Here is a 26,729-nt window from a genome sequence, read left to right on the forward strand (position 1 = left end):
ACACGCATAAAATTATAAATGGTGTGGAATAATATAGTTTCATTACCTAAACCTTTTCCATCCAATTAGGATGTAATTGAAACTGAGGTATAAAAAGTTCATAGTTTTTTTTTTTTAAACCACTTGAGTTAAAGCAGCTGCAACTTCCTTGATTTTTCACTGAACCGTTTCAAAAACTTCTCAGGAGAGAGATTTTGCAATAAGTCACTTTCAAACGCAAGCAAAGTTAAGTTCGCCTTCCGACGGTGTAACATCGAACGCCTATGTGGTGTGAGTGCGCGTGTCAATGTGGAAAATGAATTTTCACACGTCGCTGTCGAAGCACCGAACGTCAGTCCTGCGGCATACAAGCTGTAAATACAGGGAAATGCCTCTTTAAAATCATGGGCAATTTTCGTTAACTTATGTATCGACAAATCAGATAATTTCACCTTTCTTCAAGACAAATCGACAAACCATTGTTTGGTAAATCACATAAAGGCTTTAGTTTCTCCGGATGAAGGAAACCAGTACTATGTATTGCGCACACACACCAAAGAAAAGAGAGCTCTGAAAATTTCCGCATTCTTTTCAGAAAAACGTGCACTTAACTCACCGTAAACAGAATCAATGACATGGTAATATATTCTTCTGAATTCTTCGTACTCAGTACCTCCATTACAATCTACGGCAGATTCCACAGCATAATCACAAATGACCCTGTCATGTAAAGATGAAGGTAGTTTACGACTACGTTTAAGTTTTGGTTCTGATATATCATCACTGCATTTGAGTCCAGCTGCTTTTACTATGTTCTCAAAATCTTCTTCCTTTCTCAAAGCAATAATTTCTTCCGCGACGGACTCTACAACTTGAGTAGCAGCAGTCAAATCCATTGCTTGTGATTAAAGCACTGCATTAGCCGGCTGTAATAATTGCAAAACCTTTACAAAAAATAACAAAAATTTGAATTTAGGTTCACGCATTTTCTGAAATAAGTCTGAAGCTTCAATACTGAGTACTCCATCACATTGCGAGTCATTTCCTACGACCATCATTATCTCTTCGTAACAAGACATGATTGCCTCGACGGTTGCAAGCTGTCCTGTCCACCGTTGTTCAAGAAGACGCTTCAGAGATTTTCCCTTGTACCTTCCTGCAACATTAGGTTAACGAAAAAGTTATACAGAGCATCACATACTTTGAAAAACTGATTAATAGAATTTTCACTTGATAATGCATGGATGATCACTAAATGAAGTTGATGGTTAAAGCAATGCACATACGGTATTGTCTTGCCAATAGTATCCTGTAGCACTTTTGGTACACAACTCCTTTTCACAGCCATAACATTTGCACCGTCATAACATTGACTTGTAATTTGTCTTTCATCGATACCTACACTGCGTAAAAGCCCCAAAACAGCATTCACAATTCCACTTGCACTTAAATCTGTTATCTGCACCATGTCCAAAAGATGTTCTTCTACACTGCCAGAGATAACTAATCGTAAGACAGCAGATAAATTTTCGATGCCACTTTTATCTCTTGTACCGTCAACTTTCAGCGTATAAAAAGAACAATCAGAATTGTTGACCTTGTGCACAATGTCATCACGAACTATATCTGCAGTAATTTGAATTACTTCATTTTGAATTTGTGGTGAAGTGTACTTTGCATTTTGTGGAATAGTGTCCATGATTTCCATAAGATTTTTGTCCTTTGTACACGTATACTCAAAAAGTTTCATAAGCATACCCGAAACTTTACTTTCATCGGTATCTTCTGAAAAGATTTCACTCCCGGTAAGTATCCAGCTTACCCCTTAGTGGAAGTTCATTTGCTACCAAAAATTTAATTACATCAAAAATACTTGTAACATAATATCGGTTTTTCTCCAGTTGCTTTTCGTTAACCAGTACGGAAATACTTGCATTATTTTTAGCCCATAACTGCAATTCTTTCAATTCAACAACAGCGTCTTTATGGGTTTTGGAACCTTCGTGTTTAGAAAAAATCCCTGTTAGGCTTCAAAGCATGTTTCCAATCCTTGTAATCACTTAAAGTAAACACACTATCCACGCCCTTCTTAAAGCGCCTACAAGGGAAACAAAATGCAGCATCAATAGAAATGGAATATTCCAACCATTCTATTCCGTCATACCACTTGTTGGGAAACGAGCGCGATCTGTTTCCTATTTCCGACTTTAGATAACAGGACAGCATTGGCTGTACGGGTTTCTCTAACCCTAAGTCACTAGGACACTGGATCTCTAAATTATTTTTCTTACTTGTAAAAACTTGCACATTTTGTTGTTCTCCATTTGCAGCTGCAGCATTACCTTCTGAGCTGCTTTTCTTGCTTTCTTCCTTAAAATACTTTAACAAAGACATAGTCGCCTTTTCCTGTGCCCAAGATAAACTTATCGGTGTGGACTACTGAAAAACCACTGTTGCCAAACAGAACTTTTCTCATGTCAAAGGAATTTGATATGCCCTGTTTTAAAAGAAACTTCAGTGGTCACGTTTCCGTTCACGATGCAAATTCTTGTGTTGGCATAAATAGACACTTATTTTAAAATAGCCTATATAAAATATTTTCATGCTTCATATTGGACAATCCGCACAGGAGCACTAGATCAATTGATTAAAGCAGATGTGGGTGAGCCCCGCCTCCATTGCTTCCAAATGCGATTGCAAATGCGAATGGGAATTTCCCAGCACGTGTAAATAAATTGGAGTGCCTCGACTGGTTCCGATCTGGAATTGCGTAAACCAACGAAAAGATGCGAATGCGAACGATCCCAACATGCTGGGATTGTTCGTCCCAATTCGTGCGAATGTAGAGTCTGCAGAGGAATACAGCGCTACGTGAGAGAAGAAAGTTTGTTTTGCGTGAAAGCAGATGGCGTTGCGAGGTGCGGAGATTTAAAAAAAAATAAATAAAAACAAGAATTATAGGAGTGATCCAAAAATGGATCAAAAGATTGCGATCGTGGCCAAGAATTTTAGGAATGACTCAAAAATCGTCAAAAGATTGCGGTCTTGGCCAATAAGTAGGATTTTGGATTGGGGGTCACAAAAGTTTGGAACGACCCCTAAATCGAGTTTTCAGTAACTGAGTTAAGTGATAGTTTGGGTTTGGCTACACTATATGTAGTTCTCGAGATATGGGGCGTACAAGAAAATTTTGTATTGAATGAAATATATTGATATTTTTGGATCAGGGTCCACAAAAGTTTTAAACAGCCCGTAAATCGAATTTTCGTATCTTTTACGGAATAAGCGCATTATACTGAGTAAATTGTTAGTTTTGGTTTGACTACACTTACACTGTATGTCAGGCCTGTCCATGAACTGGCTCCCGGAGCCGAAGCGTGAGCGACCACGAGCGGAGACAAGTACAGGTGAGTACAGGTAGCTTCGCCCCTTCCACTGCATCCGATAAGTGTTGCCAACCACACATGATGGCAAAATACCTACGGCCAAGCCTGGTCAGAAATTCGCACGATGTTGAAGCATTGAGCAGACGCAAGCGTGAGATGTGCAGGTGTACTCTCCCCCTGCCCATTTCGAAAGCAGTGACGCGAAAACACTGCAGGAAATAAAATTGGTACGGTTTTTGGTCGAGGAAGACGCATTATAGAGGTTACAGTTAGCGTTGAAGTAACTAACAAATGAACAAGAAAGAAAGAAAGAAAGAAACTAATATTAAACATGTCAGCTTACAGACGTAAAAACGACTGCAAAAGTCGGAAACGAATTGATTCAGACCCTTTTAGCTTGCTTACACAATTCGTGACGTTGTATTACATTAGCACTTGGTCTGTAACTTGTCACTCGCTTCACGTTTTCTAAGTTGTAAACGCCTTTCGTTGCTAGATGGATAGCAGAACGACGGGAGGTTGAAAATAATAATAATAATAATAATAATAATAATAATAATAATAATAATAATAATATAATGCGTATTATTATTATTATTATTAGTAGTAGTAGTAGTAGTATTCAGACCAAAGAGGGATGAAAATGGGGATTGGAGGAAATTCATAACGAGGAATTGCATAGTTTATACCGCTCACCTAACATTGTTAGGGTCATTAAATGTAGAAAGCTCAGGTGAGCAGGCCATGTAGCCAGAATGGAAGGAATTAGAAACGCTTTCATAATTTTAACTGAAAACCCAATTGGAGGAAGACCACTAGGAAGACCTAGACGTAGATGGGAAGACAATATTAAGATGGATCGTGCAGAAATAAGAGTACAGAGTAGAAACTGGATCCAGTTGGCTAAGAACAGAAGTTAATGGAAATATTTTGTAAACGCGGCATTGAACCTTCGGCTTTCATAGGCCATAGAGTTAGTTAGTTAGTTAGTTATTATTATCTAAAAAAAATGTTCAAATGTTGTTAAGAGACAATTACACAGAAGAACTGAGTTCCGAACAAACACTAATTTGCCGGAAGGAAATTCCAGTACAGTCCAGCCCACTTTAAGCGTTATCCGTGCGACCCACGTTTCATGTTCAAGACATTGGGAATAATTGTTCGTATCATGCAGTTGGAACGTTTCCTTCCGAGTTTACGCTGTTACAGTAGGCCTACAACATTGTGACTTTCGAAATCAGTCAGTAATTATCGAAGAAAGACAAGCGTGTAGGTTCAGTCGTTGATATGATTTAACATTCTTTTTCACTTTTAGCAAGCCACCGGCAAGCAACCAGCCAGAGACAATATATTTTTCATTATTAAAAAAAACACTCCTTGTGTAAAAAAAAAAAACACTAATGGTCACTCTTAAAAATGTAAAATCTCTTTGTCTCTCTTAATATTTTGTTTAATTCTTTGCGATCAAAGTAACTTTAAAAGTGGAGTAAGAAATACTATTCTTCCTATTGATAGTGTAATAGTGGCTTCTAATCTCCACAACCAGCCCCTTGCTAAGCTTATTTGTACACACATTCATGCATAAGCTAATTTTCTGGAGATAATACTTAAATAATTGCAAACAAGTGCTATAGTATTTTTTTTTCGTATCAACAGATTATCTCTTTTCCTAAAAAGCGAAACAACATAATATAACAAACCCACACTCGGATTAAGAACTTGATTATATATATATATATTGAAAACTGGTTTTCCATTGGACAAACTAGCAAATTTTTATAAATGTAAGCGATGGTTTGGTTCCACCACATCCTTCTTTAACAAAAGGGAAGAAAAAAAAGAAGAAAAGGGTCTTACATAGTTTATCATTTGATTGCTGTTACAAGTTTGTGTTGTCTATAGTTAACGGTTACCACATTGTAGAAAACACTTTACACTAAATGGCAATCAGTTACCATACATACTTTTTTTTATTTGGTAAGCTAGTGATTACCGCCAAGGTTGACAACACTTCCGCTCCTCTAAGGACGAAACCCGAAGATGCACGAAGTACGAACAACGGTATTTGCATGTAGAATGCTCGTGAGCGTTCACGAGGAGAGTTTCCACAATCTGCTCGCCGTGGCTGCTGTATGTAGTGCTGGAAATATGGGGCAAACAAGAAAATGTTTGATTATACGAAATATATTGAATTTTGTGAATCAGGGGCCACCAAATTTTTGAACGGTCCCTAACTCGAGTTTTCGTATTTTTTTAAGAAATAAGCACACCATACTGAGTAAATTATTAGTTTTGGTTTTGCTACACTATATGTAGTTCTCGAGATATAAGGCCTACAAGATTTTTCCCCCTGAAATATATTGGATCTTTTGATCCAATGAAGATGGAAATAGATGTTGATGCTTTAATAAATTGAGTTTTTGATAAAGTTACATTGTGAAACCAAGCTCATCCACATTACAACAAACGACGCGTCGTGAACAAATTATGGGCAGATGTAAGCAAGGAACTTGGATCGGAAGGTATATATTTTTCTTTGTTTTGTCTTTAAAATATGAAAATTTAACTAATACACGAACATTAATACATTCAAGCAAAAATATTTCACATTGAAGCTTTGAAAGAGACATTGCAACTTGATTCGCATTCGCAAAACTTCGGATCTAGTAGAGGCACATGAATTCGCAGTTCGCATTCGGAAGCAATGGAGGCGCGGCCATACCATACTATTTTTCGATCGGTAAGGATCGGAAATAATTTACCATAAATTATTAATTATATGTAAACTTTGATATTTTTAAATGACTGAAGCGAGGTAATCTTACGATAATGTTTTAAAAGCTTGTCATTTGGGGGGGGGGGGGGCAGAAAATCATTTGGGAGGCCTGGCCCCGATGTGCCCCCCGTGGCTACATCCCTGAATGGACGTATATAGGTCCTGTATCTTGGTGTGTGGAATTTTGTACCATTGTTCCTTCAAAACATGCCCCAGTTCCTTAAGGGATGCTGGTAGAGGGTAATGAGACCGAACACGCCTTTCTAACTCAGACCACAATGTCTCAATGATGTTCAGATCTGGTGATTGTGGGACCCAAGGGAGGTGTGATAGCTCCTGGTCATGCACCTCAAACCATGATTTTACCGTTTTTGCAGTGTAACAGGGTGCCAAATCATCTTGGTAGATGCCATCACTATCAGGGAACAATATTTGAGCCATGGGTAGAACCTGGTCCCCCAAAATGGCCTCATACGCCTTAGCATTCATCATTCCATGCAGGGCTATGATTGGACCTGCGGAAAACCACGATATCACTGCCCATACTGTAACAGAACCACCCACTTGCTTTACAGTTGGGAGCAGACAGTGTGTATCATAGGCTTGCGACGGTGTTCTCCATACATGAACACGACCAGTTGTTGGAAATAAGGTCAAGGTCGATTCATCGGACCACATTACGTGTTTTCACTGCACATGAGTCCACGCCTTGTGGTCCTTGCACCACTGGATGCTCCTCTTCGCATTTACTGTTGTGACCAGGGGTTTTGCGATAGCGGCCCTGCCATGAATTTTAATTTTATGAAGTTCCCGTTGCACTGTTTTCGATGAAACCGGGTTCTCTAGCGCGGAATTGAGTTCAGACGTAATTTTCATTGCAGTGGTAATCTTTTTAGCTGCTATAACCCGTCTTAATGCCCTCCGGTCTCTATCTGACAGGATTGTCTTTCGACCACTGTTATTCTTTGCAGACGCCGTTTGCCCATGAATTGTGTATGCCCTCGTGACATTGGACACAGGCCTTTCGATACCCCTACAATGTTCGCCACTGTTGTCACTGAAGCTCCAACCAGACGGGCACCAACGATCATGCCTCTTTGGAAGTATGTCAGGTCGCCCATTTTACCGCACCACTTTCACACCACGACACTCACAGGTGAACGGGTTACTGCTGACGGAACGGGTTACTGCTGACGGGCCTCCACATGACACATTGAAAACAAACAAACAAACAAACAAAAAACTATCGGCAACTGCAACACGCGTTGTACAGTGGAGGGTCAAACTTAAGTATCCTGTATGAAGTGTTTTTATATTTTTTGTCTATCCCTATATATATATATATATATATATATATATATATATATATATATATATATATATATATATATATATATATATATATATATATATATATATATATATAAAAGAATGGTCCTTGTTTTTCGACTTTCAAGTCTTTTTGAATCTCACCCGCTAAAATGGTTCCATATCAGATCCAAGTAACTCACGAGAATAATTAGCTTAGTTAAATAGTATCAAATAGTGCCTCAAGCGATCTCAAGTGTATTATAATAGGGCCTAGACAATTTGAAACAAAGGTACGAGTATATTTTAAATATGGAACGGCATGAGGGAGTGATACCATGTCTTTAATAGGAGTAATGGAGGTAGAATCGTATCTATTGCTGTAGTATCATGATTGCAGCCATCTTGAAGACCGCCATCGTAGATTCAGGTCCAAAATTTTTTAGTATGAAAAGACTCATGTGATATCGTTTTTGGGTAGCTTCTTAATGCATTAAGGAAATAGATCTGGAAAGAAAATGGAATTTGAAAATAAAGGGGACATATTGCATAATTAATAGTTCCTGGCTTGCTTTTATTTATTTATTTATTTATTTCCTCTTAGTTTTCCTCACATGAAGGATATTTCCAGTGTCAACTAACCTCATATCGGTGCAAATAAATGAAACTTTGTTAATAAATGAACCGAAGATACTTTATATTTGCATATTCATTTCTATTGGAAACTATTTGAAATCATTGAACAGGAACTTCATACACTTTTGTATATTGTTTTTATTCTTGTCTATAATCTCATGTATTTTTCTTTTACAGCTGAACACGTGCAAAGGTATCATTTCCGTGCTTGGTTCGTTTGTCACGAAAGCCTTTAATGATAATTCTGGCGTTTGGCTTTGACGGACTGGAGCTTGTCGGTTAACTAGTCATGGTAACTTACCAACGCTCGGTTACAACCGAGAAAACCATTTGTACCAAGCCTAGTAACCTTCACACGCAAGCAATTTAAGTGTCGTACGCAAAGAAAAAAAGTTTTGTATTCAGTGTTTTCAATAATTCATCATTTATCTGTTGTTTCTTGATAAGCCTGTATGAAAACAAGCAGCATATTAAATGTGATTACGTGATAAAGTGTAATGTTTAGGTGCAGCAAGAAATATTTCTCAAGTCATCCCACACGCAGGTATGATTCATCTTCACGCATCCGCCACACGTTATCACGTTTTAGCAATGTTTTCCTCGCGTCGGCAGTTATGCACATGAAAAACATAATCTCAGTATCGGTGATCTATGATTTTTATTCTAACTTTTTCTTCTCATCTGATAGCCATCTCACAATTTTACAGTCGCAACGACGTTGTTAACATCTCTTTCCACTTTAATGTTAAAAACCCAAATTTTCTTATCAGGTATATAGCAATCACAATATATTAATGTGTATAAGGTATTATTTTACAATAGAGTAATACAAAGCGAGGTGAGCCTATCTGCCGTTGGTCAACTTGAGAGCGTGTGTATATATATATATATATATATATATATATATATATATATATATATATATATATATATATGTGTGTGTGTGTGTGTGTGTGTGTGTCTGTGTGTGTATATATGTATGTACAGTATGTATGTGTACATATACAATGTGTTTAAGACCAATTATTTTACCCCAAGAGAAAAAAAACATAAGAGGTTTCGTGTTACTTCTGTTGTTTATTTTCCAAGTCTACCAATAACTTTTTTTTTGTTTGTTTGTTTGTTTTGTCAATCACAAAATGTTTTTAGTCTGGTGAGCACAGGACTTTCTCCTTTTTTTTTCGTATATTTCCACTGGTGGGCGAGCTGAATGAAACGATAATCCCTATCTTGATAATGTTTCGTGTAATATATATAAAGGTGAAACCTTGTATGATGCTAATACAGACAGGTGGAAATCATTTGACATACTCTGCAATATTGCCAGATTATTCCTTCATATTTCAAAGCTAAAGTAGGGGACAAAAATAAACGACCAAAATCGTCATTAGTTTTTACAGCATGTTTGGACGTTTATTTTTGTCCTGTACTTCACGTGTTAAACGAAAACATAATATTACACTTATTATTTGCAGTGTCAGGGGCGCATCCACACGTGGGTCTACCAGGTCATAACTCAACATTAATTTATAGACATCTAATATAAATAATATAAAAGAGTTTGTTTGTGTGTTTGTCTGTCTGTCTGCCTGTGTGCGGCCTGGGGATCAGACGAATGGACCGAGAGTTACCAAATTTTGGTCAGGGGTACCTTGGCCCAGGCCCCAGATCAAGACGAAGCCCTTTTTTCAAATCTGGAACCAAAGGGTCTCAGGGGTCGTTTACCGGAACCGGCTTGGGAACCAGACAAATTGACCGAGAGTTACCAAATTTTAGTCACAAATACCTTGGTCCAAGCTCCAGACCAAAGTTAAACGATTTTATCAAAATTCGAATCAGGGGGGTCTCAGGGGGGCTTTTACCGGGACATGTAAAACTAGTAGAAAATGACCGATATTAGTGTCGAATTCGTAGTTTTCGCGGTCGCTGAAATCAATGGTGAAACCTCCGATCGCGTTAACTTCCAAATTCACGCTATTCGGCTCCGGGCCGGGGGTCACCAGGGGGGGGGTGAGATACGGAGACACATAAAAGTAATCCAAAATGACCGATATTAGTGTCAAATCCATAGTTTTCGCGGTGGCTGAAATCAATGGTGACACTTCCATTAGCAATGACTTGCAAATTTAGTTACAAGTGTATGCGGGCCGGGAGTCAGCGGGGGGTGGGGGGTGGAAGATACCGAGACATGTAAAAAAAAATAGCCCAAAATGACCGATATTGGTATCAAATCCAGTTTTCGCGGTCACTGAGATCAATTGTGATACTCCCACAGGCGCTGACTTCCAAATACAGCCCCCGTGCGAAGCATGGTTATATTCAACTAGTTTTTCAATAAAACTATACTTGTTTAACAGGGAAATAAGTGACGTAGCATGAAAATATTATGTATACTATGTCACTTCATCTATACTATTTCTCTTATGAAACAATCTAGTTTCATCATTTTTTCTGAAAATATAGGTGGAAGTATTTTACAATTACTTATCGTCTTTTCGGGTGCAGACCCGTTCATTACTACATAGGCGTAATGGCTTGTAGTATTTTCTGATTCCCCCTCCCCCATGGTCAGTGGATCATGTGTCCAGTTTTCATTGACCCATGCCATGTCTGTGCTCTGCCACAGAGTCACCGCGGTCTTCAGAAAGGTAATTAAATACTACATATATTAATTTTATTAAATTATTCAATAAATATGACTTGGTACATTGCATTAGTATTTCCGTAATCGGTGTTATATTACTGTTCGTACATCAATAGTTTTTGAAAGCTGTTAATTACAAATTGTTGCTCTTATTTGACTTGAATCAGTGTTCTAAACTTTACATCAATGTTTATTCTGAAGAATGAATCTATTATTTACAACTTTCATCCTTTTGTGTCTTTTTCTTTCAGTTCTGCGCTAACGATCCTGATGTTCTTTTGGAAGCTGCATTGTTGGCTGAGGGACATTGTGATGCTGTAGATTTGAATCTTGGCTGTCCTCAAGCAATTGCTCGCAGAGGCCATTATGGTGCATTTTTGCAGGATGATTGGGACCTTTTACGAGAAATGAGTACGTTATATATAAAATAGGAATACACATAAAGTTCAGATGAAAATCCTATTTGGTAAATTCCGTATGTTTGTTAGCCTACAGGTTTTCCCTAACAAAACTTGGTACAGTAAAACACTGCTAATCTGGACTATGATAAGCTGAACTCCGCTTAATCCGGACAGACAACGAAAAGCATAACGCAAGGTTTTTAAATGTGGCTAGAAGACAACAATCGCATTCGTTACATAGGCCTACTCCATGCCGTAAACGTCGCCAACACCTAGTGGCCCACTTGCCGTTAAATGACGAACGTCGATACAGCGACGCGTCGAAGGATTGCCGCTAGTGTGCCACTGGCGGCAGGGTTTCGTCTAGTGAGATATCTAGAGTCGGGGTGTTGAAGTTACCACCGCGTAGCAGCGAGGACTTTATTTTGGTTCGCGCTCCTTCGATTCGTCGCGGAGAATCGCGAAGGGATCGACACGAACTATCGCCTGTCACGTGCATACGGTTGTTTAGCTGACAAATTATTCCTAAAGTGAGCTCCGGGAGTCAAGAGTAACCCCGCCATCTACATCATGAAGTGAAAATCTTGAGATGAGTGTGTATAATTCTGTGAATTTGCATGGCAACTAACGCCGATCATTAGAAAGTGAATATAGAAGTATGAAATAAAGTAAATAGATGCGTGTCATTTTGTTATAAAATTACATGGCGAATGCATTTTATCTTATCTCAAACGGTTATCGTTAAATTTACAAGGTTAAAGGAACACTGTACTTAGCCAAATGGAAAAGACTACAACGATTTATCCCTCTACAAGCGATGTTTTCTTCATCGCTTCCGTGGCGAAGTCGGAAGAACATACTGTTTCGTCTCTTAAAAATATATATATTATTATTTCTCTATATATGATTATGTTGTGAATGAAATGGATAGGATCTGTTAACAGATTTATTATATTGATAATAAACAGATAAAATACAAAGTCACATTCTGCCTTTTCGCTATTATAGGCACAGTTATAGAGACTACTTAATTATTTATATATATGTGCATTTAGCATTGGCAGATATCTTTTACACAAACACATTAACAAATGGGAGCCAACTTGAGATTTGCATTCTCAAAGCAAATGTACTATTTAATCACACAAATTATAAAATCTAAATGCTCAGTAGTATAAGTGAAGCCTGTTGTTGGAAGACCTACCAACAATCTGGCATAGCAAATGTCATCATAACAAATTAGCAGTTAGGATAGAAAGGACAACTTACTGACCAGGAGAGTGTGCTGCCATTTTTGAAGAACCTTGGTTGTCGAATCAACTCGAATCGTCAATTCTTCCAAATCATAACTTGTTGTTAAAAGTGAGTCCTTTTATATGATTGTGGTAAGACACTTTCCCTTTCACCAAGTTGTTTACAAAGATTTATACGTCTGATGAAATATCTGGTTTTCAAAGAGTGTTGCTATTGCCTTTATGTTTAAATGAGTTTTTGCTTGAGGAAGTTAGACGACATCAATCCACCAAATTCTGGAGAAAGAAAGAACTCTCAACCAACCCCACAATAAGAGCAATAGGAAATGCAAACCCACGAAGAAGACTTCACAGAATGCCACGACCCCCGTGAGAGAATCGTAAACCAACAAACCAGCCACAGGGAAAAACACAGGAGGGCGCGACAGTAGCGACTCCACCACCACATATACGTCAGAAAACAAAGCCAAGGAAGACACAAAAGAAATGGAAGGCAGGGGCAATAGCCCGACACTTCAACAAATCAAAACCCGCGAAGACAAGACTGAGACTGAGACTGAGACTTTAATTATACTCAAATATAATTATCAAATTTATATTAAACAACACAATACGGCTAGTATTCGTAAGGTTGGTGGTTCGATCCCACCTCAGCGTGTTTTTCTTTTACTTTTTAAAATTGTTTTCTAAACTCACCTTAATGTAAACAAATCACGCGTATAGGGGATTTAACATTTTGGAGGAGTAATTTTGTGGTTCATTATCATTGCGTCGTATTTCTGCAGCTGGTGGGCCACTGGTGGTATAATTTTCAAAACAGAAGTGGGGCCACTGCGGATCTTCGCTGCAGGGTCGTCAATTTTTGGCGAAATGTCGCTAGTTGCCCATTGGTGGTCCACGGAATAGCTCCGGAACGGTTACGGCATGAGGTAACTCCGTAACGGTTAAGAATTGTGCGTTTCATTTGCCCGTTGTTGGTAAATACAGTACACTACAGTACAATTATATCATACAGTTGGTAGTATATTACAGTATAATAGTAGTATATGTACTTAAGTCTTTGCCTTTTAGATACACCATGATAATCGTGCTTTGTTGCTATAAACGTAATTTGAATGCTCTTTCTAGCGTTTTAAAGGTTATTTAAATTAATTCGAACTGGTTATTAACGAGATTTCACTGTATTGATAACAAATCGTAATAAACCAGTGTTTGTGAGCCTTGTTGCACAGAGATCGAACTACCAGCTCCACAGTTGTTGTAGGGAAAGATACAAATGGTTAGGATTCTGACAAATCCCAACATTTTTTTATTTATTTATTTATTTATTTTATTTTATTTTATTTTATTTTATTTTATTTTATTTTATTTTTTGCATGACATTGGTTTAACGGTAATAACTTAATTAATCACAGAACTACTTTTTTCGTTTTTTCATCGTTTTATTATGTTTGAAATAGGAAACTTGGTATTGCGTTTCGAGCAGTCTCCCCTCACAAATTATAACAGCCTTAGGAAATGCTATGTATATAGATTAGAGGTCTGCACGGGCTCGGACCGAGCCCTCGGGCTTAAGCCCGACCCGGCCCGCGGACCGAACTCGGGCCCACAAAGCATATACCACTTCGGGCCCGGGCCAGGCTCGGGTCGTAAATTTTTAAAAAAGCAACCATATTTCTCGGGCCTTTGCGGGCCTAACTTTGTAAATATACTTTATAACGATATTTATTGGGCGTTCTTTTTGGATAACTTTTAAAACACAACTGCAAATTTAAACTTCAAGTTGTTGTTAATAAAAATACAATTTTGCGTTAATTATTACGTTTCTGTAATTCAGGCTTATTTCGGGCTCATTTGATTACTACACGAGCTCGAGCCGGGTTCGGGCCTCACATTATAAATTCACGGGCCGGATCGGGCCCGGGCTAAAATTTCCGGTCCGTGCAGACCTCTAATATAGAAAGACAGACAGATTTGTTCTCCGCCTCTCCGTGACGTGAAATGTGTCTTTTGCTCCTAACGCTTTACCAACTGAAGTTTTATTATATACAAAAATGCAGGGCCACCTTTACCATATATGCAACACATGCATTTGCACGGGGCGGTAATTTTCGAGGAGCGATAAAATCTCATGACTATATTATTTAACCCTTTCCGGCCCAGTGGTTTCAGTGTGAAACCTCAGTTTTAACTCTCTTCTCCGTGCAGCCTAGTGGATTTAGAAGAAAACCATCTTTTAGTATGAACTTTCCAAGCCATCTAAGGACAGGGGTTTAAATTATTTCCAGGATTTTCATTCGCGCTGAAACTGTATAGTCAATTGACGTTGAAAACTCTTTCTCTTCATAAATTCATTCTTTGAAAATAAAGGGTTAAAATAAATATTTCTTGTTGGAAACAGGCTTCATGATGATGGTAGTTAAATTTACTAAGCTTACATTCTATTTGAATAGTACATTCATAAATTAATTTTAGGTCATATTAGTTCAAGGTCACATGGACAGTGCTAATGCAAATGGTCAAATAAATTCTAGCATGAATTGCTTGATTGTTGCCAAATACGAGAACGCAGTTGTCAAACAGTAATGAACACCTGTTCCATTTAGTTAGTTATCACAGTTTTGATGTGAAAACTAGTCTTGTCTTTGTCACAGACAAGTTCCTTATCATCAAGAAAATGGAAACTTTTTTTTAATTAACAGATGTAGAAGGAAAATCAAGAAATAAACATAAAAGAACCAGTTGCACTGGAATTGCTAACTGATATATTGAAATTGAAGCTCGATATTGAATTCTATGAAAAAGGTTACCGTCTTTCCTCTGCAGGTGTGTTTGCTTTATCTTTCACTATCATAACAGATTATTATTTAAGATGAAAACAGACACAACGAGATTGTATTTGTAGTGTTTAGGTCTTTCTGAGTGCGATTGCTCTTTCCCTTCCTTTCGATGTCATGATGGGTAACATACGTGAAATCGTGGCCTTCAAGATTTATTCTTTCTGATGAATGGGGGCGGCAAATAATACCATTGCACGGGGCGGTAAATTGCCTAGGGCTGACCCTGCGTAAACGGTAAACGATTTTCTCACGAAATACAACTATTATGATTTCAAAAACAGTTTTGCTACCACTGTTACCTAGATATTCATTTTGTCGTTGAAAAAATCTCTTTAGAGCTCTACAAACAAGTTGTTGGAACTGGAAAACTCACTACATCTATTGATTTTCTTATTTTTCTTTCCTATCAATTGGCGGATTTTCCTTGCTTCTTTTAGTTTTTCGTGTTTTTTTCTTCAGAATACAGTAATTAAATGTTGTTTCGTGTTATAGTGTGACAAGAAAGATAAAACATACTGTTATTTCTTAATTAAAATCAAAATGTTAAATAATAAAGAAAAGCCCGTGTTGCCGAGCTAAAGAGATCGCCAGCTTAACAGTATGTAAACAGAGTTGTTTCCTCATGCCTAGCAACTAGTGTTCAACAGGACTTGTATAGTACATGGGAGAAACTTCGCGTGTTTGCATGCTGTGGATGGATACACAGATAATGTTTGCGTATAATCCTCCCGTCTCTCGTAGCCCATGGGGCTCCTATAGGGAGTGCAAATGATCAATGTTTGTAGTTCACGCCTTTAAAATTTGTTGATATAATAATTAAGATGTGTTGTATTAGTTTTATCGACTACGTAGTTCAGCTTACTACAGCAGCATAATGGAGGATATTTAACCCTTTTAAATTATGGCTTTTTTAAAGGTAAATTACAGACTTTCGGTCAAGTAGTTACAGGATCATCCCTATTTATACTAGGATCATGGTTCGTACCACATTCTCTTCAGTATAGAACGCCCTTTCAAACGGTACCATTCACATTTCCCTACCATGTCCCTGAGGCGGGAAAAGTTTTGAAGGAAATCGGAATTTTTCTGTTTTTTTTTTTATTATTATTATTATTTTGAGCCCCTCTGGACCTCCCTGTATTAACGCGCAGATCTCAAAATCAATTGAAAAATACTAAGGGATGTATTAAATGTGTGTACAAAATTTCTAGCTTCTATCTTGATTAGTAAAGGCGGGAAAAATATTTACCAATGAGCTAAGACCATCCCCACAATATCCCAGTTGACCCGGATGTAATATAAAAATTTCCTGAGACATTCATATTTATCCTAGGATCATGGTTCGTACATCAGTCTCTTTAGAATGGAACAGACTTTCAAAAAGTGCCATTCACATGTCTCCATCATGTATCTGAGGCGGGAAAATCATGAGAAAAGGTATTTTTTTTAAAAAAAAATATGTTTTTTTTTTTTACCTTTTTGCCCCTCTGAAGCCCCCTGTTTTAACGAAGCAATCTGAAAAAAAATGAAAAATACTGAGGGGATGCACTGAATGTGTGTGCAAAATTTTAATCTTCTAGGTGCAAAAGGTGCTAAGAACTAATAAAAATAGGCATAACAAAAAAATTGTTTTTGTTTTAGTGTTTTCTAGATAGCTAAATGTAAACAAATCACGCATATAGGCGATTTAACATATATTGGGGGAGAAATTTTGTGGTTCGTTGGCGTTTCGTCGCGTCTCCTTTCTTAGTTTTAACAATTTGATTTCAGTAACTTGTCATTGATAATAGCTCCTAAATATTTTTAAGGAAAAGTATTCAAGAAAACTGAATGCTTTGGATTCGGAAGTCTTTGTTGCGTGAGGTCGCGAATGCAAATTCCCGTAAGCAGAGGCGTCGTTAGCTTGGTGCAAGAGAGCGGACGTACTTCTTGAGTGAATATCCGCACCCCCAGGTTTTTTACGGGAGATAACATTGAAGTAATAATAGAAGATCAAAAACACAAATGTGTGTTGTGGAACACAGTATAATAATCCATTATCACGCAGTAATGCTCTCTTTATACAATGATACATATATATAGTGAACGAAAATTAGGGAAATTTTGTCTTAACAGGGAAATTTTTTAGCATAGCTGAGGGAAATTTTACCTTGAGGACCTAGCATCACTGCTGCAGCTGCGTTTGACCCCACTTTAAACTCATACAGCATACACGCCCTTCTGACGCTGTATGGAGGTCCCATGTTCATTCTGCCCTTACGCAAGTTCACAGTATAACTGAACTGCCATAACCAGGTAGTATGTTGGATATACCCACATCAACAACTGGTCTTAGTCTTATCAACATTCGCATTCAATTCATGGTGTGAAGGCCAATTGAACACCGACCTCCACAAAAAGCGGCAGAACTTGATTAGTTACCTTTACATTATCGGAACAATCGTGGTATCTGTTAACGTAGTGGACTAATGCATTTTTTCACTCAATCCCATAGGAATATGTTCTAATTAGGTTTCTTTTTATTATTTCTTTCTTAGTTAGCAAAGCCCATCAGCGGTTACAGATTCCAGTAACTTGCAAAATCCGTGTGTTTGAAGATATTGGGCGAACCGTCGAATACGCACAAATGCTTGAAGCTGCTGGTTGCCAAATGTTAACTGTGCATGGACGGACACGTGACCAAAAAGGACCTTTGACAGGAATTGCTAGTTGGGAGCATATAAGGGCTGTCAAGTAAGTATGAAAAAAAAAATGAATAATAGAAATTTGTAGCTGTAGTGGATATAATTTGTAGGGATCCGCACGAGACGAGTCGAGACAGGATTTTTCTGACAAAATTCGAGTTGAGACATGGCTCTTCCAATAGAGAAATATACATTTTTCGAGTCGAGACATCACTTTTGCAGCACATTTTCGAGACGAGACAGACACAAATCTTGTCTCGTGCGCATCCCTAACAATTTGTGTTAATTGTTTTAATTGTCTTCATATAAATAGGAAAATGGCATAGTGCTACCCTAGCAGGAGCAGCACAAACAGTAGAGCCAGCATTGAAAAAAGATAGGCTAGCCAATCAATTGACAGAGTTGCCAAGCAATAGCCAACAAAAGTTTTGTGTAACACGGATTTACAAAGTTTTTTTTTTTCTTCATAGGGCCAACGTATTGTTTAACTTTTTGTTATTTTTTCAATTTACTGATTCGCTATCATGCCGACAAGTGTGTAGTTTGATGTAATAAGGGCGTAAGCGAGTTTACGCCCTTTTTGCATCAAACGCATTTGTGACTTTTGCCACACTTGGTTAGCCTCCTGGTAACTTTTGAATTCAATATCGGAATAAAATCCTGCATATTACATTGTTTTATGTAAGAAAATAAATACACTAAAAATGTTCAACATCGTTTTTCTCCAACTGCATGTTTCAGACTTACGCTCTTATTGCATCAAACTCCTCAATTATTTTACGTAGGGCCAACCATATATGCTGTTAGTGTAGTGGTACCGTGGTTACTGTGTTTCAACTGTAAAGTGGATATTTCTGATGATTGGGTGGATGATTCAGTTTAACAGTCTCTTTGAACACTGAGGCTATACTCTCACCAGGCATCGAACTCCGGTCTCCAGCACCAAAGCTGAATAAATTCATCATTACTTTAGCGAGTTTATACTACTCGACACGACATGCATTATTGTATGTCTGTTTTACGAAACTTTTGTAAAAATTTTTCCAATTTTAATGAAATTTGGCAAGGCTTCCCCAAATACATATTTTTGCTTGGGGTTGAAATCAAGAATGAAGAGACGTTGTCATTTTCACTTCTGCTTGCGCCTAGTTTAAAAAATGATGAGCTCAAGTAAAGTTGATAATATAAATTAATTGTAGTTGAACAACTCCTATTCTGAATATCCTATTACTGAAAAAAGAAAAAAAACACATTTTTTTTAAATATACAACGCAAAATTGCAAGGTAACATTTCAAGAGTTGCTTGTGAATTACCCAGATTTACTTAGGGAGGTATTTAACACATTGTTTCTTTTGTTTTCCCAGGCAGAATGTAAAAATTCCAGTCATTGCCAACGGGAATATTCAGTGCCTAGATGATGTGAAACGCTGTCTAGCAGAAACAGGAGTGGATGGTGTGATGTCTGCGGAAGGAAATCTCTATAATCCTGCCATCTTTGAAAGTTCCAATCCTCCTGTATGGGAAATTGCAGAGGAATACCTGAACCTGGTAGAAGAATACCCTTGTCCTACTTCGTATATGCGGGGGCATCTTTTCAAAATATTTCAGCATTGGTAATTCATTTTTCGTTTTATTGATTCTAAATTTGATGTATTATCTATGTAGAGTTTTAAAAAAAATTCTAATTACAAGTGAAATAATAGAGTTATACGAAGGAAAATCGAGAAGTCTTTGTACCTACTTTTCCGAGTATGTAATACGTTTTAATGCAAAATCGATAAATACAGGGTGTTTCAGATAAAACGTCCAGTGCTTATAAATCTGAAACGGCTGAGAATTAAAAGATGAAACAAAAACTGAGATAGGAAAATGTCATAGGGCACATCACATGGTGTTGTTGTGGTGACTCCCAGGGCCCTCCTGCAAGGGGCCAACTTCAAATTTTCAAATAGGAACGTGTATTGAATCATACCTAATTCAATAGTCCTTGAGAAACGAAACAACTTTTGTAGGAAACAATTTTCGATGTGCGGCACCGTTTTCAAAATGGCCGCAAAACGTCCTGTATCAGTTTGAAGTTGGCACCTGGGCCCCCTTCACGGAGTTCCCTGAGGGTCACCACAACAACACCAGTTGATATGTTTTATCATCGTTCCTATCTCAGTTTTTGTTTCATCTCTCTATTCTCAGCCGTTTTTGATGTAGGCCTATAAGCACTTGTCACAGCCGTACATCTTATTATTGTATTTTCCTTTTTTTTCTTTAATTGAATATTATGTGATTGTTGTTGTTGGTTAATCATATTTAATTATGCTATGGGATGTTAAAAGGACGGCCGATCTCCCCTTCTTAATTGAGAAGTTACCAATTGTTCATATTGTATATATGTACGTTTCGTTTATTTCGTCTGTTTAATATGTGTGTTTTTTTGTATTCTTAAATCCCAATGATAGAACATTCTCAATGGAAAATTCCTGTTAACATTGGATATCGTAGGAGAGACTTCAAGGGTGAGACAAAGTGAAAGGGGTAATTCAGGACAGGATATGAAAGAGATTTTTGGAGATGTTTGTTAGGAAATGGTCACCAGGCCTTACACGTGATGAGGACTTAAGCACTGAATATCAACGTGTCAATTTTTTTTTAATATAACAAAAAACGTGTACGAAAAGGGAAAATACTTAGAGTCTATATGCGCACGCAGCTATAGTATAGGGTGCACAAAAGGGTGTATATGGAAAGTTAACATTAATGGCCAAAGTACAAAATAGTCATAAGATCTGACGTAAGTTGCAGAAACTTGTCACGTTTTTAGCATTTACTATAAATGTGATGTGTCTTCAAAAACCGATGTAACTTCATAGACACACGTCGTACTGTATAACTCGGGAGTCCGTCGGTCAATCTCTTTCTCGGCAATTGTAAGTCTAAATTAACCGACGGACTTCAACTGTAACTTTCCTCTTTCTTTTTGAACTTCATTAAACAATAAACTGGGCAAGATAATTCGTCTCGATTATTTAAAGGTACTTGCATCCCCGGATCTGTCTGCAGCTAAAGATTAAGAGAAACTTAATATGTTGTTGTTTATTCACGTGTGACCGCTCGCGTACTGGAGCTGCGACACACTGGACGTTTTATCTGATACAGGACCCACTTTTTGCGGCCATTTTGAAAACGGTGGCCCAAATCGAAAATTGTTTCCTACAAAAGTTGTTTCGTTTTTCAAGGACTATTGAATGAGGTATGATTCAATACATGTTCCCATTTGAAAATTTGAAGTTGTCCCCTGGGCCCCCTTGAAGGAGGGCCCTGGGGGTCACCAGAACAACACCATGTGATGTGCCCTATGACATTTTCCTATCTCAGTTCTTGCTTCATCTTGTTAATCTCAGCCGTTTTTGATTTATAAGCACTGGACGTTTTATCTGATACAGGACCCACTTTTTGCGGCCATTTTGAAAACGGTGGCTCAAATCGAAAATTGTTTCCTACAAAAGTTGTTTCGTTTTTCAAGGACTATTGAATGAGGTATGATTCAATACATGTTCTCATTTGAAAATTTGAAGTTGGCCCCTGGGCCCCCTTAAGGAGGGCCCTGGGGGTCACCAGAACAACACCATGTAATGTGCCCTATGACATTTTCCTATCTCAGTTCTTGCTTCATCTTGTTAATCTCAGCCGTTTTTGATTTATAAGCACTGGACGTTTTATCTGATACAGGATCCACTTTTTGCGGCCATTTTGAAAACGGTGGCTCAAATCGAAAATTGTTTCCTACAAAAGTTGTTTCGTTTTTCAAGGACTATTGAATGAGGTATGATTCAATACATGTTCTCATTTGAAAATTTGAAGTTGGCCCCTGGGCCCCCTTGAAGGAGGGCCCTGGGGGTCACCAGAACAACACCATGTGATGTGCCCTATGACATTTTCCTATCTCAGTTCTTGCTTCATCTTGTTAATCTCAGCCGTTTTTGATTTATAAGCACTGGACGTTTTATCTGATACAGGATCCACTTTTTGCGGCCATTTTGAAAACGGTGGCTCAAATCGAAAATTGTTTCCTACAAAAGTTGTTTCGTTTTTCAAGGACTATTGAATGAGGTATGATTCAATACATGTTCCCATTTGAAAATTTCAAGTTGGCCCGTGGGCCCCCTTGAAGGAGGGCCCTGGGGGTTACCACAACAACACCATGTGATGTGCCCTATGACATTTTCCTATCTCAGTTCTTGCTTCATCTTGTTAATCTCAGCCGTTTTTGATTTATAAGCACTGGACGTTTTATCTGATACAGGATCCACTTTTTGCGGCCATTTTGAAAACGGTGGCTCAAATCGAAAATTATTTCCTACAAAAGTTATGTCGTTTTTCAAGGACTATTGAATGAGGTATGATTCAATACATGTTCTCATTTGAAAATTTGAAGTTGGCCCCTGGGCCCCTTTGAAGGAGGGCTCTGGGGTCACCACAACAACACCATGTGATGTGCCCTGTGACATTTTCTATCTCAGTTTTTGTTTCATATTTTTATTCTCAGCCGTTTCTGATTTATAAGCACTGGACGTTTTATCTGAAACACCCTATATTATATATATATATATATATATATATATATATATATATATATATATATATATATATATATATATATATATATATATGTTCAGTTACCAAAAATGGCCGGAGAGCCCAAGACGTCCACGCCAAATGAACATTGAGGTGTGCAGTGGTGGTGCAGGGATGTCCAGGGACTTAGGAAACAAATCAGAAGGACAATGAGCGATCGGGGCGACATCGTTCCTTGCTGATACGGGACAACATTACGCGTGTTGACGAAATAGTGAAAGCGGATCGAATCTTTAGAAGCTATTTTCTTATTTTTTTCAGTGAGCTACAACAAAATTTTACACAAAAAATTTTTAATAAAATTTTCAAATTAAAGTTTTTAAACAAAAAATTTTTAAAAAACTTTTCAACAAACTCAATTTTCAAACAAACATTTAATAAAGAAAGTTTTAAAAAATTTTCAATGAGTACAACAACTTTCAAACCTGAAAAAATTTTAAACAAAAATGTTGAAACAAAATTTATAAACAGGGATCAAAAGAAAATTATACGAGTTTTTCAAAAACTTTCGAATGAGTACAAGAAAGCTTTAAAACAGTGATAAAAAAAAAGTTTAAACAAAAAATTTCAAAACTTTTTTGAAATTTTAAACCAAAAAATTTAAAATCTTCTGAAACTAATCAGCCAATCAGATTGCATTAACTATAACTTTCCATCAATTACCTTAGGTTATGAGTTGTACCTAAAGTTCAGTGTGAAATTGTTGTTACGTATCAAAAAGTTATAAAGAGTCAACATATTTTCAAACTAAATTTTAAACAAAAATTTCCAAACTTTTTCCAAAAAACTTAGAGAAAGATTTGAGGGTAAGCAGCCAATCAGATTGCACCAAGAAAACTTTCTATAAATCACCTTAGACTAAGTTGTAACTAAGTTCAAAGTTTGAAATTATTTTTGTTGCGTATCAATCGGTTTTAACGATTACCTGTCAGGTTTCAAATCCTGAAATTTTCCATCAATGACCTTAGACTGTAAGTGGTAACTATAATCCTAAGGTTCAGCGTCTACTTAACATTGTCAATACATTTCAGTAGGTCATAATAGTTACCTATTGGGTTTAAAGCCCAAAATTTGAAGTTAGAGAAGTGGAGTAGATTTAGATCAACCAATCAGATTTCACGAAAGGTAACTTTTCTCCAATGACATTACACTATGTTCTGTATTCATTCATATGATCATGTGATATAAAATCTCTTATCTTAGATAAGGTAAAAATAAATAAATAAATTGTGGCAATGTTTTACCTTGCAAGGAATCAACGTGACCTTCCAAATTTACAAACCTATATCTCGAAGTCCTAGAGAACTAACTAACTAACTAACTCTATGGCCTATGGAACCCGGAGGTTCAGTGCCGCGTTCACAAAAGCTCTCCACTGACTTCTATCCTTAGCTAATTGCATCCAGTTTCTACTTTGTATTCCTATCTCTGCAAGATCCATCTTAATATTGTCCTCCCATCTGCGCCTAGGTCTTCCTAATGGTCGTTTTCCTATGGGTCTACCAGTCAAGACTTTGAAAGCGTTTCTACTTTCTTCCATTCTAGCTACATGACCTGCCCACCTAAGCCTCCTAGACTTGACGACCCTAACAATGTTGGGTAAATCGTATAAACTATGTAGTTCCTCGTTATGAAGCTTCCGCCATTCCCCATTCTCGTTCCTCTTGGGTCCGAATATTCTTCTCAGGATCCTGTTCTCAAATACTTTCAGTCTATGTTCTTCCCTCAGAGTAAGCGACCATAGAACAATTACGAATTTTTATTTTTTGACAATTCGTAAATTCCGACGTAATTAGGCCAAATGTACGTCTCCCAAAATTTGAAAAGTGTGTCTCAAGCTACTTATGTCCAATGAACCATAATGAGACCATGTATTCATTCATATGATCGTATTTTAACAATAAAAGTCACATCTTAGAATATAAGTAACCTCCCAAATTCGAATTTTCTTGCAGTTTTTTACCCATAGGAGGTAACTATGTAGACCATCTAAATTTACAAAATTATATACGTTAGACCTACGTTGAGACCATTTACCAATTTTTAGTTTTGACAATTTCGAAAATTTAAGAGCAGGGTCCCTCCCAAAATTTCAAAGGAGTGTATCATATTACTGTGCCGTATTCAAGAGAAGAAACCAATCCATATGATGTTTTGCAGTAAAGTGTCACCTTAGTGGACTTGGGGACAACAATACATTCTAAATCCCCCCTCATACTATTTCAAATTTCCCGCCCAAATTCAAATTCCCTCCTGTTAGTAACGTATAATTTTGACTCTCTTTAAAATCGTAGAAGGATACAAGATGAACCCTACAAATTTACAAAGTTGTATATTCGAGTCCTAGAAAACGTTTATCAAATCTTAATTTTTTGACAATTCTTAAATTTAAGAGGTGGTGGACCATCACACCCCTCCCGAATTTTGTGGAGCGAGTATCAATGCCTCCTATGTCCTATGAAAGAGAATGGACCCCTGTACTCAACGGTTTGGGTACAAAACCTCGCCTGGCCAAAATCCCGCGGGCCAAAACCTTGTGTCCCTAAATCTCGCCTGGCCAAAACCTCGCGGTCCTGATCTCGGGACACAGAATCTCGCCTAGTCTAAACTACACGGGACGTAATCTCGCCTGGGAAGAAATGTCGTCAGTATCAAACCTCGTCATGACGATTTCTTCAATGTAGAATGTCCATATATTGCTATATGTGTATATATTTTGTAATAACACATAATTGCATTAAAATAATGACAAAAATTCTAACGCATGCTTTGAAAAATCTATAAAAATGAAAGAGACTGTCTATGTGACTTCACTCTTGAGCCACCCGACCGATCTCGATCAAATTTTCAACATAGATGAGGTTTGGGCTTGGGATGTGTTTTGTAATTTCACCTTTCGTTGACGGCACAGCGAAGAGGAGAGGGATATATATGTATATATATATATATATATATATATATATATATATATATATAAAAACATAAATAAAACTTAATAACTCTTGAACCACGAGACCAATCTCAATCGAATTTGACACACAAACCAGATTACCGCCTGGGATGCTTTTTTATAATTTCATTTTGACAGGAAGGAGGAGGGGAGGGGGGAGACATATAGAAACACATAAAAATGAAAGTGGCTGCGTTTGTGACTTAATAACTCTTGAACTACCCGACCGGGCTCGATCAAACTTTCAACATAGATGGGGTTTGAGCCTGGGATTGATTTTATTTCTTTCTGACTGTGGCCCTAGCAAATTCTAGCAAAATCGAATAATATTTATATGAAAGTATGAAATAATATCTGAGTTTACGTCCTTCAATTATGTCCTGTAGGTTAAAGGAGGCGTAGATGATCAGGATGAAGGAAATGATGGAATGAAGAAAGTGGGAGAAAACGGGAATACCCCTAGAAAGCCCATGCACACGATATTTTGTATATTATTATTATTTATTATTATTATTATTATTATTATTATTATTATTTGTAATATGAAATTGCATATTAAGAAACTCAATTGAGAAATTTTAAGAAAAGGTTTCATTCCCCAAGTTTTTGGTCCGCGAGGTTTTGAATGGCGAGGTTTTGACCAGGCAAGATTTTGGCTCACGAAGTTTTGGGCGACGAGATTTTGGCCACGCGAGGTTATAAAAATTCACCAAAGAATATATATTAGGTGGAATAAATTTACAGTTACACATTGGGCTCCAAATTTGTATTTTTTTTTTTTGACAATTCGTAAATTTAAGAGGTAGGCCAACACACCCCTTCCATATTTTAAGAAGAGAGAATTATGACGTGGTTAAGGTTGTTGTCCGCCATCTTGGTGGCCGCCATATTGGCATCAACTTATTTATTTTAAATGACAACATGGTCATGTCGTTCAAAGAAAAATCCAACTAGAAAGTTATTTTTTTTCAAATCTCCAACGGTTTTGAAGTTGTGAATGGATTTAGGATAGGTTATGTTATCTTTTAAACTTAAATTTTGTTATGTATGGAGCATTGTATGAACGGAAACTTCTTTCTTTCTTTTTTTCTTGTAAGTAGGACGGAATGTTAACTCGAGAGGAAATAATCGAAATTACCCTTTTGTTTAATATGTCACACAACTATATTGTTTAGTGTGTCACACGACGATATGGTCATTTAAAATAAACAACTTGATTCCAAGATGGCGAACCTTAACCAC

The 26,729-nt window shown here is 37.3% G+C and overlaps 1 protein-coding gene across 2 annotated transcripts in view; it reads left to right on the forward strand.

The window, feature by feature from the left end:
* The window catches only part of Dus1 (Dihydrouridine synthase 1), a 314,851-nt gene that overhangs the window by 267,439 nt on the left and 20,683 nt on the right, over positions 1-26,729 (forward strand). For both annotated transcript variants that reach the window (XM_081750530.1, XM_081750531.1), the window contains 3 exons: positions 10,981-11,140; positions 17,761-17,956; positions 19,273-19,521. In XM_081750530.1, the coding sequence (XP_081606656.1) occupies positions 10,981-11,140; positions 17,761-17,956; positions 19,273-19,521 (605 nt within the window). The remainder of the gene's footprint in view (positions 1-10,980; positions 11,141-17,760; positions 17,957-19,272; positions 19,522-26,729) is intronic.

The sequence above is a fragment of the Thermobia domestica genome, chromosome 3 (assembly GCF_964235325.1).
Source record: "Thermobia domestica chromosome 3, izTheDome1.hap1.1, whole genome shotgun sequence".
NCBI classification, from domain to species: Eukaryota; Metazoa; Arthropoda; class Insecta; order Zygentoma; family Lepismatidae; genus Thermobia; species Thermobia domestica.